The 18,172-nt window shown below is 38.0% G+C and overlaps 1 protein-coding gene across 4 annotated transcripts in view; it reads right to left on the bottom strand.

Annotated features, from left to right (window-relative positions):
- Positions 1-18,172, bottom strand: part of SLC10A7 (solute carrier family 10 member 7) — a 130,174-nt gene that overhangs the window by 31,587 nt on the left and 80,415 nt on the right. For 2 of the 4 annotated variants that reach the window (XM_081208449.1, XM_081208452.1), the window contains exons 6-7: positions 12,274-12,309; positions 4,967-5,050 (exon numbers count right to left, since the gene is read on the bottom strand). In XM_081208449.1, the coding sequence (XP_081064575.1) occupies positions 4,967-5,050; positions 12,274-12,309 (120 nt within the window). The remainder of the gene's footprint in view (positions 1-4,966; positions 5,051-12,273; positions 12,310-18,172) is intronic. The other 2 variants (XM_081208451.1, XM_081208453.1) reach the window with 1 other exon arrangement.

Raw genomic sequence — 18,172 nt, 5'->3', positions numbered from 1 at the left:
CTTGCTTGAGTAAATTATCACTGGTTTTCCTTTTTCAGTTTCCCATGGAAAACTGCTCTTAAAAGGGGGAATTCGTAGCTGATGCTTTCTAGCTACTTTATCTTTTGGGTGGTTGTTGTCTAATTGTAACTTGCTCAGAGGTGTTTTATGGCACTCAGTTTTGGGGAGTGAGGAAAAGATATGCCTGGGACGAGATCAGCTGGGGAAAGGACAATTACAGTGATTCTGAGCAAGGGTAGATATAGAGTGAGAGGAGGCACAGGCCAGGTGACACAGAATAGACAATCAGTGTGCCAGGCCCCTCTCCAGCTTGAAGAATGGTGGCTGTCCTATCAGCCAACCTTCAGGTTTGCAGCTATTACTGTTGAACGCCAGATTGAATTTGAATAAGATTTTTCCTAACCATGATTTGATTGTGGGTAAGAAGGCTGACCTGGTCTGTATCACCAAGACCTGAGTGGGTGAGCAAGATGGATATAAAATTGCTTGCATTTGCCAAGACCTTGACTCCACTGTTAAAGCAGATACATCTCAAGAAGTGTCTGTCCAGTCCCAGGGGTTGGATGAGTTTCTGTTAGTACAGCCCAAGGACATGGTCAAGGTGCTTGGTTCAGTCTGGGTGACAACCTGTAAGAGAGGGGTCAGCCTTGGCCAGGATGGTGATTGGGTGGTCTCTGCCTGCTTAAAGGAGGCTGTGGCAAGACCAATCCTTAATAACCAGTTGCTAATCTTCCCTTCTTGGGCAAGGTCTCTGAGCAATGGTTGTGGAACAGATCCAGGCTCTCTTGGATGAAACCAGCTTTCTAGATCCATTTCAGTTGGGATCCATTTCAGTTGACTTCAATATGGAAACTGAATAGTGAGCTATACTGGGAAAGAAGCAGGGTGAGTGTGTTCCTGTTAACTCTTCTCAATCTCTCAGCGGTTTTCAGTACCTTTGACCATGGTATTCTTCTGAAACAGCTAAGTTAGGGTTGAGTGGCACTGCTCTACAGTGGTTCCAGTCCTACTTGGATGGTAATTTTCAGGTGGTTGTGCTTGGATAATACTGTTTGGTGCCATGGAGCATTCAGTGTGGAATTCCGCAGGGTGTGATTTTATCCCCCCCACTGTTTAACATCTCCGTGAAAATGATGGGTGGTGCCATCCAGCATTTTGGACTACATTGTCTGTAATATGATGATGACACACAGCTCTACTTCTCCTTTACATCTGCAGGTGTGCCAGTGGATGTGCTGGAAAGTTTGCTTTGCCTCAGGAATTGACTGCATGAGAGCTAATAAACTGAAGCTTTATACTGACAAAACTGAGGAACAGTTTGCAGGTGGTTCCCTGGACCAGAGGGGTGAGATGGGGCCAGCTTGGGATTTGGTTATACTCCCTCTGAAGGAGCAAATACGTAACTTGAGATACTTCTGGATCCATTAGAGTTGCTTAAGGCTCAAGTTCCCTCAGTGGCATGGAGTGCCATCAACTTCTGCTAGTGGCCAGTTGTGCCTAACTTCTGTTGTCTACCCTCTGGTAACCTCTAGGATGGACTACTACAATGTATTCTACATGGGGCTCCCTTTGGAGGCAGTTTAGAAACTGCAGTTGGTTCAGAATTCAGCAAGCAGATTGATGATCAGGACAGGACACTCTGATCATATAGCAGCAATTCTGGCACAATTGCATTGGCTACCATTTAGTTTCTAGGCTCAATTCAAAATGTTGGGTTTGACATTTAAAGCCTTATGCAGCTCAGGACCCTAATTCCCCCAAGGACTACCTATCCCCAGACCCTGCAATCATCATCTGAGGCATGAAAATGAGCTTTTCCAGTGGCAGTTCCTTGCTTATGGATTGTTCTTCCCAAGGAGGAATACCTTGCATGATCTGTCTCTATTTTTAAAAGCCAAGCAAAGACTCTTCTCTTTATCCAGACTTTTGGCCCTTGTTCTCTTATCTCTATAGATTTTATTAGTTATAGTTTTTATTGGTTGCATTTGTTTTAACTGGACGCTTTTGTGAGGAAAGCGACTAACAAATATAAATAATAATTACTATTTGCTTCCTGCTTGAGCAATGTTTTGGGGACAGATTAGACCACTCCACCTGCAAAATCCACTTGTACAGTTCACTGGCAGAATCACTATATCTCAAGAGAGCAACCCAGTGAGCTTACAAAGTAGAATTCAATTACATATATCTATATGTTTACATTTTAAATTGGTGCAATTGTAATAACTAATTTGAGTTTTAGTTAAGGACAGTTTAATATGAAGCGCCCACTTCAGGCTGGCAAACAAATCACCAGTGGGCAACTACAGAATGCATGAATGATAATGTACAGACATGGCTTTTATTATTTATTCATAGAGAACAGTGGGTTTTGGTGTGCTGCTTTGAAAAATGTTCAAACTGGTAGAATATAATAAAAGCACTGTGAAAATTCTATTTCATTAACTTTTAATCATAAATCACTCTTTAAAATAAAACATAAAATAAAAGTCTGTCACAAGCACTTAGTTCTAGAAAAGGGAGAAGGACAGCAGAAAAGGGAAGGGAAATACTGTCATGGTACTCATTTTTCTGGTACCTGTCACAATCCTGTTAGAATGAGACAACACAAATAAAAGAGGCCACAATCTTTGTCCAGAGTCCCAGTATTGGGGGTGGGGAATAGGGCAATGTGGCTTAGAGGCAGATGAACAAAGTGCTTTATATCATGCAGAAATATTTTACCACAGAACTGTGAAAATTTGGCTCCAGCACATCACTGTGGCTCATGCACACTGCATCCCAGATCTATCTGGCACTGAAATAATATAAGGTCAAGACAAATCTTCAACAAAGCCTTTTCTACATGAACATTTTTCTGAAAGGCCACTAAGCTGCTTGTAAAAGGGTTGGGTATTGAAGGGCAGGTGTTGAAGATAACACACGGGGATGAACCTTAGCTTAGGAGCAATGCAGCACATCCTCTGCATGCAGAAGGATCCAGAATCAATTACTGGAATCTTCAGATGTGGCTTGGAGACTCCTCTCTAAAATCCTGGGGTACATGTTGCGAGTCAGTGTAGAGAATCAGTATACTGAGGCTTCCTACATTTCTCAATCCAACTGGGTAGCGTTAACTTGATACAGCAGAAGGTATATGGGGATTCACATTCAAATGCACACCTCAATTTTCATTCCTTCACTAAAGGTCACATAAAGAACTAGAGGTGATGCAACATCAGTGGACAGTGAAACTACCAATGCAATACAGAAAGAAAAGGAATGTCATCCTGCTGCCTGGCAACAGGGACATGCCTCCCTTTCACCTCTATTCAGAGTGAGGGCAAGGGGGGGGGTAGGGTGCTTAAATTTGCCTTTTGTGATGTAAACATGCAGCCTTAATCTAACTGGGTACTTTGTGTTTGATCATCATTTTCACTATATGATCCTTATATGGGAGCTTAATAATACACACATTCTGAATGTGTGCTTTTAACTTCTAGCTTATTAAACTGCTGAAATATGTTCTGACTTTAGAGTCAAAAGACCTGAACATCAACATGTCATGCAACTAATATAATTGGTAACTTCATACATATATGTATAATGTGCAAGCATGTTATTAAAGTAGCCAGACTGGCTCTTAGTATACACTTATCTGTAAAGTACATGCAGTGGCCTATTTGTAGTCTTGTAATACAAGTACAGTTCAAAAATGACAGGATAAACATTTTTCCTGAAAAAATCTATGTATGAAATACATGGTATTTAGGCAGTACACAAAAAGTGGGTCCCAGGGCAAAATTTAGATGCTTATACTTAACTGGAATAAATAAATTCAAATTCTGAAATGGTGGGAGAAGGCTGGAAAATCCTTGTGACTTGTGGCCTGAAGAGGATGTCAATGAGCCCAAACTCCAGAAATAAATGTTTACATTATTTTTTTTAAAAAACCACACTTATGGGATCCAAAATGGCGGGTGGGAGCTCTTGCTGCTGCCCAGTACCCCACTCAACAGTGGGCTCAGATGTATTGTTCCCTACTTTTTCTTGCAATCTAGAGGCAAAGGTACTGGAGAGCATGGAAAGCAGGTAAAACGGATGTTTAGAGGCTTTTTAGTGGGTGATCCCCACTTATGCGTGGGGGGCCCCCAGAACATGAACCCCACATAAGTGGGGAGTCGCCTGTATAACCTAATATTAATCTTACTTTTTGTGTACAAAAACAGGAATCTTAATATACTCCCAAAAATCCATATATACACTACTATCTAAAATAATAGCATGTATGTATTTTTATCCTAATTTTCACCTTGGGAGGCCAACACAAATTGCTTGGGTTTTGACATATGCCCTGAGACCAATATGGATATATGCATGCACATGCAGGTTCCTGAAAGGCAGTATACAAATACTCAAATAAAATATAAATAAATGCATTATATACCCTTACAAACTTAGTTTTTTACACAAGAATGTATAACACATATAAACAAACAAACAAACAAACAAACAAACAAACAAACAAACATGAAAAATGATAACCAGAAATGCTTAATTTCTTTTAGCAAGCACAACTAGTTCTTGGATAATCTATTTTACTTTACCACATGCTTAGATGCAGTGAACCACATTTGATTTGAAACAATTAGCTGTGCAGCTTCATCAAGAAGACTTTTTCTAAATCAAGTCATTTGCAGACCTTTACAATACTTTCACAGCTCATTTACACCAAGATTACCATTTTCTTCCCCTACTTCATGTTCCCAAACACTTTTTTTAGATAGATATGTAAAAGATTCATCACAGGGAATGAGGGACAGCTGCTCATTCTCAAGTAAAATCAATGTGGCTTCAGGGAGCATTACAGTGTCATCTCTCTGTTATTAAATGTCACTATCCAGAGGCCTTTTTCAAAGTGTCAGACTCCTCTCTTTTACAGTCCATAAGACTTTAGAAACATTATATATGTATATTAAAAACATACCTGTCCAATTATGAGTGGAACTACAACGGTCATGAACAGTTGTGAGAATATAGATGAGAAAGGCACAGAGGAAGAGGATCCAAGCTGTAAAAGAAATTAAAAGCATGATGTTAATATGGAATTTTAACAGCTAATGAATTACCAATGAGTTTAAATGTCCAGATATATAAAACATAAATCTGTATAAATCTGTACTTATGTGTGTAAACTCACTGTGGCTTACTTCTGAGTAGACAGCTACTGGATTGCACTGTATATGTTCTAATTTTGCAAGTATTATATACTGATTACACAACTAATATTAGTGATGGGGAATCTGTGCCCCTTCAGATGCAGTTCCCATCATCCCTAATCACTGGCTATGCTGGCTGAGGCTCATGGGAGTTGGAGTCTAACAGCATATGGAGTGCCTCAAGTTAGCCACCCATGTTAAACAAAGTTCTGCAGGTTTCCATCCTATCTTCCATGTTGTTTGCATCAGGAGAGCCGCATCAGGAGGCTTCCCATCCAAGGCCATACAATGAACATACATAATCTGATGCTGTAATAAATCTAGCATCTAGGGGGCAGCAAGTCTCCTACCCCCAGATTACAGGATAAAACATAAAGTCATGCTTCTCAGCAAAATATAAAGAAAATGAAATACGATGAAAATGTCCTGAAACCTTCTTGGGTACCCCAGTTTTTAGGCTTTTCTAAAACATTGTTACTAGTTTTAACCATGGCTGGCAAAATAATTGTGACCTTACTTCTATTCCAGTTTACAAACAAAACAAAAACACCAAAAGAAAGGATAGATTTGCCCTGTTAGAGTTCTCAGATGGAAATCAACTTTCAGGCCCTTATTTCTCTCTCAGACCAGCTGTTCAATTTCTCTCCTTTTTTGGCAAAGAGGACAAATATCACAGCTGTGGTATTCTCCAAGGAAGATGCTGCATCTGTAACTGCCACAATTGCATTAGTGGAGTCAGATGAAACACTTCATATCAGTTGTGCCAAATTGCAATCCCTCATCCACTTCGTTAAGTCCACTTCAGAGGCAGTCCTCGGGGCTATGCTCCTCAGAGCGTAAACATTTTTTAAAAAAATAAAGCCAGGTTGTGTTCTTGCATCCTCCTAATCATATTGAGGTTGTAGAATCTACACTAGGAACCTACATCTCTAGGAATTCAAGCTAATAAAGGATACAGTGGTTAAGCTACTATCTGGAATCCACAACCTGTCTCCACACACCATTCCAAATGTTGGCGCTTTCCTTTAAACTCTCCTGTTTTAATAATCTTGCTGGTTTTATGACTCAGTGTTTTAAATGGGTTTCTACTGGCTGTCAATTGCCCCGTGTATAAATGTTTGAATAAAGGAAATTATCTGATTGCACTTTTGTCTGCTACAGAGAACTGAGAGTGAAGATATTTCACTACAGGGATGCAGAATATGCTTTACTAAACATAAAACTACAATTCAGTAAAGGTGTAGACAGGAATGTCTACCAAATGGTACCTGCTAGTTCTGCAAAAAACATGAAACAGGGAGGTCCTGGGATATACAGGAATGCATTGCAATAAAAGAAGATTCACCATATCCATGTTTTCCCAGGATGCTCCTGTTTGTAGTCTTCAAATGTCCCTGGATCCAACACTATGCCTATTAGCCTAGTAACGGGCAGTGCCAGGAATACATTTTCCCAACATTAAATTAGTTAGAAGGAGGTATTGCTTTTTGTCACCCCAGACCAAAGGAGAGTAATTAGGGTCTTTGCAAACTCAAAAGTAAGAATACTGCAGTGTGACCTACAGGATGCTGTCCTTGGTGACTGCTTGGAAACTAAAAACTGGAACAATATGTGCTGCTAACAGCACCTTATACTGCTGCTCTAGTATCTCCAAATGCTTCCTATTGCATTTTTGATAGGACAGCATTCATATATTTGACTTAATCTATCCAAACTTCCAGTTCAACAAAAACCCCTGGAGATTTTCCCACTGTCCTTCTTTCAGCAGACAGATTTCTACATTATTCTTAGTAACGTATTCCTAAAATACATCTAAGTGAAGTGGTCCAGAGGAATGCAACTCTGTTAGTTGGGTTTCAGGACAGTTGTGAATGTTCAGATGTGTCTATTTAGCTCACTCAACATGCACTCAGCCCCCCCCCCCGCCCACTGGAGGAGCTTGGCTGACTGAACATATATTGTGAAAGGTAGCATGTCAAATGCTTTTGAGTCTATGGTTATATAATCAAGTCTAAATATGAACTCACCATCCTATTTTCACCCTTGCAGAATCAGCCTTAAGTTACAACGTAACAGAAAAATGCAAACAAAAATTGTGCTGAAACGCTGACTAAATGTACATTACAATTCATCTTTCTCTTTCCCTGTTGTCATATACTACCCTCTTACCTCACAGGTTTAGAAATATAGCTCAGCCTTCATTCCAGGAGAGTGGAAAACCCCGTTATTCGCTTTATTAGTGTCAAAATGACTGATACAAATGAAAGAATTTCAATAAAAGTGAGTGAATGCATTAAGAAAAAGGGATAAGCCAAAGAAGTGGAAAGTTTCTCTTCATACAAAAATATTGTGCTACTAACATTACACAGGATAGTGAACTCAAATAAATGAAGTACTACATGACAGATATACAAAGCACTGTGAGCACTTAAAAAACCCCCGCACACATTCAAGACTTTATCAGCATGCTGCTGAAATGTTGCCCAATGTGTCATTCATAAATGGGGCCATTTGAGTTTAGCCCTTGAATGGGGGCAGGCTTGATTTTCAATTCTCAATAACTCACATTAAGTACTAAGAGAGTCAACAAAATCCACTATTAGCAACTGGAATGGGTTAATCCCATGTGGAAAGTATTTTTAAGTACAGTAGAGATGTTTTCTTTCTACCATATGAATGAATGGTATCACTTTCTTTAGGCTGTCCACTTATTCAGAAATTTTCATACAGATATAAATATAGCTGAGTATAATTGGGAACAAAGGCTCAGTAACACTTTAACAAAGTTTAATTAGACACACAGATGACTTTTAAAATTGAAAAGGCTGGAAGATACTGTTTCTTAAGTGAGGTTACAATTACATGAGACCCCAAAAAACCCCATCATTAAGGTAACATAAATCCTGAATATTTTTCTTGAAAGGAATTAATCAAATATTAAGTTCGGTCACAGTATTCTTTCAAATACAAAACTGTCTTACATTTAATACCATTCATTTAAGAAAATTAATAATTTATGCAAAATGTATAATTTATTGTAAGTGCTCACTCTTCCCTTTGTGTACTTCAGCATTTCTTTAACAAGTTACTTCATATTACTCATTTTACATTAACAAGTATGTGGAAGCAAAGCAGTGTGAAGTATTAAAAGCTGCCAGTAATAAATTTTGTGCAAATAGCACAAAATATAAACTGTAATCAATAAATGTAAACCTATCTAGAAGGAGTTCTTATCTTACTACATTACACATACAGATTAGTATACTCATATATACTCATATATTGTGCTGCTTTGAAACCTTAGAGAGCAGTACAGAATAGGAAGTAAAAGTTAAAAAGTCTGCTTCTAGGCTCCTTTTTGGTCAGGAAACCAAAATATAAATACAAGTAATAAATAATAATTGTTTTTGTTACTAGAAAATATGGAAATTCACGGAGTTTACATACACATATGACGGTATTCAATTAATGGGCCTAATTTAGTCATGTTAATTAATTTCAATATGTCTACTCTGAGTAAAATGTAATTAAATAACACCAATCTCCCTTTTACTCATTAACCCTCATACATAACCTCATCAACACATGCTCCTGGCACAAACAAATATCCTGCTCATGACATTCACTTTCCTTACATAGTCAAAAGCACACCATCCCCTCAGTCTAAGCACCCCTTTTCCTGCAAGGAAGGAAGGTGGTCAAGTCTTTAAGATGGCACCAAGACATATCCTGCTATCCTCACAACACCAATGAAGAGTATTGGTGGAAGGGTTTCATCCTATTCCTACCCACTAATTTATTCTTGCAAATCTTCCCTGTAAAGCCTAGCTGGTGCTCTGAAACAACAAAGAAGCCCAGTTGCAGGAAAATGGAACTGAGGAGGTTTGAGCAGGAGAATTAGCAGAGGCAGGAGAGGTTAAACACTCTTCCCAACAAGCAACCAATTGTCCTAATTTGGCCTTTAGATGCAATTTGGTGGACAAGAGTGAGAGATCAGGGGGTATCTAGGTTTCATCTGGTATGGTAGCTCCTGGCCACCATACCTCCCACCATGTCCAGTGGGAGGATAGAGTGCTTGCATCTGCTTCTCAGGCCTGGAATCACCTGCCTAGACATTCTCTGAAGGCTCCAATTAAACAATCTGGAGCTAACAAAAAAGGCAAGAACTTTGACAACTTGTACGAGCCACTTCAATGATTTCATACTTCACAAAAATGCCATTTATAATGATAATAATAGCTACCAATGTATTTGCATGCTAATGATTTCTCCCATTTTAAAGATTGCATAATTTCTCAAAAAACTTCTTTTTCACATAAAACTTCACTCATCATGCTTTCCTTACACCTTGCAACCATTATGTGCAAGACAACAGAAAATATCATAAAATCATGTCTGCATGCATCTCTAAGTTCATTTTGATAAATAGAAATAGGGGATGGATGCAATATAAGAGTCAAGACTGAAGCCACGGTTAGGGGCAGAAGGCAGGGCTAGGGGCATACCGTGTGATTACGAGGGGAGATAGCAAAAAGGTGTTAATATGAGGACTAGGAACAAGGTTTTAAAAAATAATTCCAATGGATTGACATCTTACCAATGCAGACAACCTTAAGGTGGTTTGAGAATAGGAGCAAAACTGTGAGCAGGAATGACAAAACTGTTTCCTTGAGACATGGTATGGGGCTTGCTTTCCAAAGGGAATACTGCCTCCCACCACCAACATATGCCACTAATTACAAACAGGACTAAGTAGAACATTCTCTTGATTTAGAGGGAAGTAATGTATTCTGAGGGGGATGCGGGTGGCACTGTGGTATAAACCACTGAGCCTTGGGCTTGCCGATCAGAAGGTCGGCTGTTCAAATCCCCACAACAGGGTGAGCTCCCGTTGTTCAGTCCCAGCTCCTGCCAACCTAGCAGTTTGAAAGCACGTCAAAGTGCAAGTAGATAAATAGGTACTGTTCCAGCGGGAAGGTAAACGGCATTTCCGTGCGCTGCTCTGGTTTCGCCAGAAGCAGCTGAGTCATGCTGGCCACATGACCCGGAAAAACTGTCGGCTCCCTCAGCCAGTAAAGCAAGATGAGAGCTGCAACCCCAGAGTCGTTTGCGACTGGACTTAACTGTCAGGGGTCCTTCACCTTTACCCTTAATGTATTCTGAAACACACCTCCATTAGTTCAAAGACAGAGCAAGTGACCAAGTTTGACAGAAGAGAACGTCCACATTTCTTTTCTTAATTGCTGCATTTGGTCTGGGGATTTGGTGCAGTCAAAGGCTGAGGGAGCATTGGCAGTCTCATCTAACTTTATGCTCCAATTTTGCTGTATTACCCAGCATTGTCAGTGTCAGGTGAACCAGAAAAATATATGGAGGGAGCTAAGCAATGCATAAAGAAATTTCACTTAGTTCTTCTAAGGGTAGCACTTCAGTTCACTATATGGAACCCTAAATTACAACCTTTTCTAGGATATTTAAACCCTTCTAGGTTAAACACAGGTAAACAAAAACATTTTCTATATAGTGGACCATACCTAAAATTTCCTCTCTGGAGATTTCTAAGTTATAATTCATAGCTGATTTTCTCTTTGTGTCATTTCCTTTCTCCCTTGTTACACAACTACAGCCATGCAAACCAAATGTGGAATTAGCTACTTATTTCAGTAGGGTTGAAATAATAATTAAATCTATTGTTAAATGTCCTCTGAAATCCCTCTTTCAAAGTCACATACAGAGCACCAAACAACAAAGACGACATTTGAGAAACACAGAATAAAGTCTCTTGGTTTCATTCTAGGAATATAATTCAACCAAACTAATGGATGGTTGAGCAAATATGCCTCCTGATTTGAAGGCCAGCAGCAGGTAAATGTGAGCAAAATTTGGTTAATAGCCCCAATGGCTTTAGCAATTTGTCATCATACAAGATAATAGTCCTGATAAACACACAAAAAAAACCCTTGTTCACCGTTTTAGCTCTCTCTGTATGTGTTTTATTTTGTGTGTGTGTGTGTGTGTGTGTGTGTGTTTTAATATCTCCAATCAAGTTTATTGTTTATCTCAATCAAAAGAGTAGGCAAGGATTGAGAAATACATATTCATTGATTCCCTATCTTGTACTTAAAAATGGCAACCTGAAAATCACAAATATGTTTTCCTTCTTTTTTCAATTATACAGATATAAAGCACACTTATCCCATTACTTCCAAAAACAAAATCCTGCCAAGTCTTACATTTCCATTATATTGTTTAAGCGTCCCCCAAAATCTGTTTGCCATCAGAAGGTGGTTGGTTTCACCTCTGCTGCCCAACCTCCAGCCAGAGGAACCTTCAGGAGGGGGTTGCTATCACAGGCATTATTTCTATGTGTATTTCAATGAGCAGAACAGAGTGAAAGATTATGTGAGTGGGGTGTGGAATATGTGTGTAAGAACTTCACAGTCTTCTTTTTACCTGATATTTTGTTAACGTTGCTAATATTGCTTTATAAATTATAAATAATGTATTGATAATCATATGACTTTTGCTTTAATTGTGATGTCTAGTTTATTTTTTAGTAGTTGCTTTGTTAACAGTGTTATAAAGAAGGTAATTATTTCACTGATGATCTGTTAATTATTACGTACGATCCATGCTGTATTTATGATGTTTTATTACATTCTAACATGTTACTGTTATTTACTGTTTGCAAACTGCTTTGGGATTCATTTGAATGATAAGCAGCATAGGAATAAAAAAGAAATCAAATGAAATCAAAATCTAGAGCAGATACTGCCTACATAGGAGAAGATAGATCTTCCAGTAAGTTACTTGCCATTTAATGCTGCTCCTTGTTTGGGTAACAATGCAACTGCTAACCTAGATGAGCAAATGGTGATAACTGCTTCCATGACACATTTTTATTTATATCAACTTAGAAAGTTGTCAAGAACTAGTCATGTGTACTTTGATCACTGAAAATAGTCTGGAACATTCAAAATGGCCCCTTTTCCACATCCAATATGACACTACTTAACAGCCAATGTGATGATGATTATGATGATGACAGAAAGAAAAGCAGTATTAAGATACTCACAAAAAGCAGCAGGAGCAAGGGAGTTATCACAATGCCCTGAAAGAAATCAAGAAGTTGATTAGTTTTTCTTCACCACACCAAATATGGAAGCATGAAGACATTAGACATCACCCTGAGAAACATTTGGGCATTTATTTACAAAGCCACTGCAATGTCACTTTTCTCGTAACATACAACCACGATTTGTGATGTTGAACTGGTATATAACTTTAAAACACTTCTGTGCCAACAAACAGAAAAAGTTTAGCTTCACTTGGAATAACAGGTTTGGAATTGCCCAAGAAAGATGTTAAATTGTTTTTGTATGCCACAACGGCTGCTCAAATTTTACTAGCCAAAAATTGGAAAACACAAGAATTACCAACAGTGGAAGATTGGCAGATGAAGATTATGGACTTTTCGGAGCTGACCTGACGGAGCTGACCTGACGGGAAGAATCCGCGACCAGAGAAAAGAGGAATACCAAGAAGATTGGAGGAAATTTAAGGACTATTTGAATAAATATTGTAATATAAAAAACTTAGAAATTACTTGAAAGTACCAAAAAGGCCTAGGATTAAATTAGGATTCAATTAAATAAATGGGATTTAGAATAGTAAGAAAAGTGAACAAATTTGATTATAATTGGAATATTGTTGTTTAATAATGATATTGGAAAGCTGTTACATTCAAATACAAGGAAATTCAGAAGGGAGGGATTAGAGGAAGTCAATCAATATGTAAGCAAGGTTGGGTTTTAAAGTATTAAGATTATTTTTTCTTCTTTTTTATGGTGTGGTTTTGGTTGTATTTCTCTTGTAATGTGTTGTACTGGTACTGGTTTTTTCCCCCTTTGGTATGTTTCTTTTCTTTCTTTCTTTTTTGTTTTTGTTTTCACTTTTTGTATTTTGTTATAATTGTGGAAAATTTAATTTAAAAATTGGAAAAAAGAAAAGAAAAAGTTTAGCTTCATATGTAGATGAAGGGGTGGGAATGATCTATGTTAACTATAATTAAAAGTATAAATCTTTCCACTTTTAAGTCTGACATCTCCCTCTCCTTTTATGTAAAATACATAAAATACAGGTCAAAAGACCCTTCCCACCATTGCTTCCCACTGCCTTAATAATCAACACCTTCCACAGAGGGGACAGGTGGTTTACTATCCTCGTCTGCGCTGTGGCCCTCTCTCGAGTAAAGTCTGCATCAACTGTGATGAATTAGGTGTCGCGTGATTTTGTAATGTAAACTGATATCCTCTAGGAAGTGAGTGGAGATCTCAGAACTCATTTCACTTGATTAGACTCTGTGTCTCCGTGGTGGGAAGGCAAGTCTTTCATCTAATTTAGTCACATAGGACCACTTCAGCTCTCCACATCCCCCAGGCAAAGAAAGGCAAAAGATTTGTTTTCTTCAGTGACAGCAAAGAGGTTTAAGGCTGATCACTGGGCATAATACAAGATTTTAAGTCTCATGAAGACAAAGCTTAAGACAACGCTTTAGGATTGGGAGATAACATGACAAGCATCATTTTCACAGCAGCAAATGGTAATTCTCACTTCACCCACTCCGTCATACTTCAATACTTATCATAAATTAATAAAACAGCCTGCTACTTAATGCATATTAATTCAAAGATCTTATTTAGCCCTTCCATTAAAAACTAAGGTTATTTCCCCCCCAAAATATATCTATTAGGTATAATTTTCTGCATTACAATTTTCTGCATTACAAAAGGACTAATCTGTATATATGTGTGTGCATGTGTTTAAACAAAACCCAAAGTGGTCCACAGTCTTTGATCTGGGTTTAAATCGCTGCTCTACCATATTTCCCTGATTTACCTTGACATGTCATTTTCAGTTTTAAGTTCCACACTTGTAAAAGGAAATATTCATGACCTCCATTCACAAGTTTGTTGTGAAGAAGGGTGAGGCAAGGGCTCTACATAAAATGCACATGCTGTTAGCTGCTATGGACCTTTGGGACAGGGCAGGCTATGAACTGAAATAAAAATAACAAAAATCTGGATTCCTTACACCAGTTCAGGACACAGGCTTTTCTATTTTGGACCATATATTTATTTGTATTTCATGCCAGAGGCACATGAGAGCCTGTAGGGACCTGGGCTCCTCAGAGAGTATGCTGGAATGCAGACCTTCTATTTGTGGACATATAGGGAGAAATGCACAGATTAAATAGTCTACTCAGTTGCTCTAGTTTTCTGACCAATGAATGCAAAGGGCACTTGGATAACTAAGGGCACTTGTTACTGTTAACTATAACATATATAAATGTTTAACACAATTAATAATTGTGCACCTTTATTTATTTCATAGAGAACATTTTTTCCTACTCTTCTACTAAGTAGCTTAGTGTGATATAAAAAGTTTCTCTTTCCCCCATCTTATCCTCACAACAAGCCAGTGAGGCTCAGAGAATGTGTCACCTCATGAGCTTCCTGGCTGAGTGCGGATTTCAACCTGAGTCTCCCAGTCCCCATTCTGACACTCAAACCATTATAACACACTGGTATACAGATCAGCTACAATGAAATAGATACAATTTAATAAAATGCCGGCCTTACATTGGTTTTCACCCCAGCCACCATACGCTTGCTCAAATTTAAAATGCTTTTTACTTTCACGACAGAAAGTCTGAAGGTGGGATAAAAAGCTAAGATCAGGTGAGCTTCCAGAAAACAGAGGGGAGGAAAGAGGAGGCAGGAGAAAAATTATTTTCAAAGTGACACATGTCCAGATAGTTCTGTTCACTCTTTTGCATCGTTTGTGGAGAAAGCACAAAACATCTATATTTCACATGTGTTTGGAAAGAGATTGTTCTATACAGTAGAAACCACTTTTGAAACATATGTTTTGCCCTTCATTACATTAATTCAACAGATTTTAACTATCTAGTTTCTTAATGTCTTTAATGTCATCGTCAGAAAAGGACTGAGAAGAACTTGTTTCAGTTCTACCAGTTTCCAGGCAGCTGGTTTTGTTGAAATATTGGCACACACTGGATAATTCCTGCAGGTCTCTGGCATGTGCTGTGGGAGTCTTAGGGTGGGGTTAGGCCAGTTATTTATAGGGGCAAATTCTGCTCTGTGATGGATACTCAGCTAAGCCTAAACGATTACCCAAGGGTCTTACAGTATAGAAGCCTCTTGTCCCATATTTAGAATCTAAGGGGGAAATGGCATTTATTTACTTTAAAGGATTTATAAACAGCTTAATATTTTAAAATCTCTAAGTGGTTTGCAATATAAAAAACAAACAATATCATGAAAACACAGATACAACCTGAAACCAATAAAAAAGCGAAGCAAAAGACACTAAAAACAAATACAAACAGGAGTCAGAAAGATTCAGACACATAAAAGGGTCTGATTTTATGCGTCAGGGAAAGCCTGGGAGAAAATGCAGGTCTTTACAAGGTGTCTGAAGCCTTTATCAGCAACTTATTGAACTTTGATGTACATGAAAACGTAGGGTGATATAGAACAAAGCACATGAAAAAATTAAGGAGGACCCAAACTATATATTTTGCTACATATAGAATTATATATCAAGAGATTCATTTGATGGTTGCATTTTGTTAAAAATATAAACAAATGTATGCTGAAAGTTGCACAGCGTAACTAAAAACTGCATCTCTTCTGAACTCAAATGCATTGCCTAATGGTCACTGTCTATGTATAAAAGCTTTAAAAGCTAAATATTTTAAGAGGTCATGTTGCTTTGCCTGTTTCCTCAGTAGCCAAATACCACCAGTGCTGTTCAGAACTTCTTCCTTAGTACTGCAATTTCAATACTGTAATACTACTGTATAATGAAACACCTAAATTCCGAAAGCAAATATAAGTATCTGTGCAGTATGTGAACTATGACCATACAACGCTGGTGTCATTAAGAAATAAGGAAAAAAATGGGATAATCTCATTTCCACCACAGGGCACACAAAAGTGCCGTCAGTAAAACAGAACCATACTCAAAACTTAAACTTGACTGCTCTTCCCTCTACTGTGCTTCTTGTGCAAGTGCTATCAAACAAGCAGCATACAGAGATACAGAGATTCTGCCCAAGCATTTCTTTGCACAGAGAGAGTATGTACAGTATCTGCCCTTGTGGCGGCAAGGTCACTCAGCAGCAGAGTATTCTCAAAGTTAGGGTGGTATCTTTGTAGCTTTGTGTTGCAGCTCGTAATGGAGTCAAAGTTGTAAAGTGATTGCCTTTTACCATTCTGAAGAAAAACTTTCAAGAAATCCATTTACACCTCTGATGTGAAAGACCGACAGAATATATTTCAATGATTTTAGTGGGAAGGAGAAGAAGAGGAAAATTCACAGCCTGACCCAAAATGCTCATACAAAGAATGATTCTGTGTAGAAGCAGTCACATCAGGAACCTGTAAATGCACTTTTCTTTACAGTGAGGATCATCTAACATGTCATATTTGGGAAAGGCAGTTATGCTTTTCTGAAAGGAAAATAGGCACCGAGGGGTAGGTTTTTATCTTCCTACAGAAGATTAAAAACTAACTTCTTATTTCAGTTTTGAATATTAACTTGAATAGGGAAGGTGTTTAGTTTTCAAAAATATGCACAATGCCCTTATTATCTGCCAAACCAGATTGCAATGCAAGAACACAATGAAGATTTTTTTTTTAAGCCACGAGTTAATTATTAAGGAAGGAATCACTCTGGCTGACTTTTGCTAAGGGTGTACTTCTTCAGAGACTGAGAATTAAAGCTTAAGATGCCAGTCTTTAAACCATGTATTTTAGACCTATCCCACTGACATTTATGGATCTACTACAAGATTGCTCCCAAGTATGTAGTCTAAAAATTGCAGCCTCTCCAGCTGCAGTCATTCTGTGCCTTTTAGTGTCACCTCTCGATCCCTCCCTGGCATCAAAGAAAGAGCTGGGGACACCTTCAAAACACTTGTTTTACCCTTACCTTGTATGGTGCTTTCAGCAAGAAAAAAGCCCCTGCTGCCACTCACTCACTCTGGCTAGCTTTGTAATTGGCTAGCGGCTAGCCTATACTGTACTTTGCTGGCGAGTTCATTTTGTTCTCTCTGGCAGCATCTAATCTTCCCTGAGCAGTCAGAGGAAGGGAAATTACCCATTTATCTACTCAGGGAAGATCAGCTGCCACTAGAGAGAACAAGCTAAGCAAGAAGGATATATATCCTTTCCCATTTTAGTATCTTATCCCTTTATGGGACAACTAACTAATTTCCCATGAAACAGTAACATCAGAACAAAAACAAAATAAAAAACCAGACATGATTATTTTCTTTTAAAAAAATATTACTCTAAACACATTTTACAGATAAGAGTACTACTCTGCTCCTCAAAATAGTCATAGTTGCTTTTACCAAATATGTATGCCTTTTTCACCTTGCATCATTAGTTTAATAAAAGATTTTAAATACTAAATGATTATTTCATTCTCTGTCTTTTTCTCTTCCAATGTTTACAATTTTCAGCATTTCCCAATTTTTTTACAGTTCTGTGCCATGTACTTTCCATTTTTCTTTTTGCTAATTCACACTTTAAAACACTTCCAGATCAAGCGAGAAAAAGCATCTGGTTTATTTACATGTGATATAATTTACAATATTCTTTTGTGATAAATGCAGCCTTTGTGAATTGACAGCCATTAGCTAAATCAGCTCTTCTTAAACTAACATTCATCTGTTTTGCATTTTTGGCTAAGCACCTGGCTATGAAAAGTTGAGCTTAATTATATTTTCACAAATGCATGCAACTTCTATATTCCAAGTCAATTAAAAATGACAAGTGTGACAAAAGGTAAAAATAAAAAAAGGTTTTTAAAAAGAGAGGTCCCATGTTTGTATTTTAATGACTGGATTATAAAATCAGAAATGCAATTGTGAGACAACCTCT

This window comes from Podarcis bocagei (genome assembly GCF_964188305.1).
Source record: "Podarcis bocagei genome assembly, chromosome: 9".
Lineage (NCBI taxonomy): Eukaryota > Metazoa > Chordata > Lepidosauria > Squamata > Lacertidae > Podarcis > Podarcis bocagei.
The sequence above is the reverse complement of the archived record's forward strand: the minus strand, read 5'-3'. Positions and strand labels throughout refer to the sequence as shown.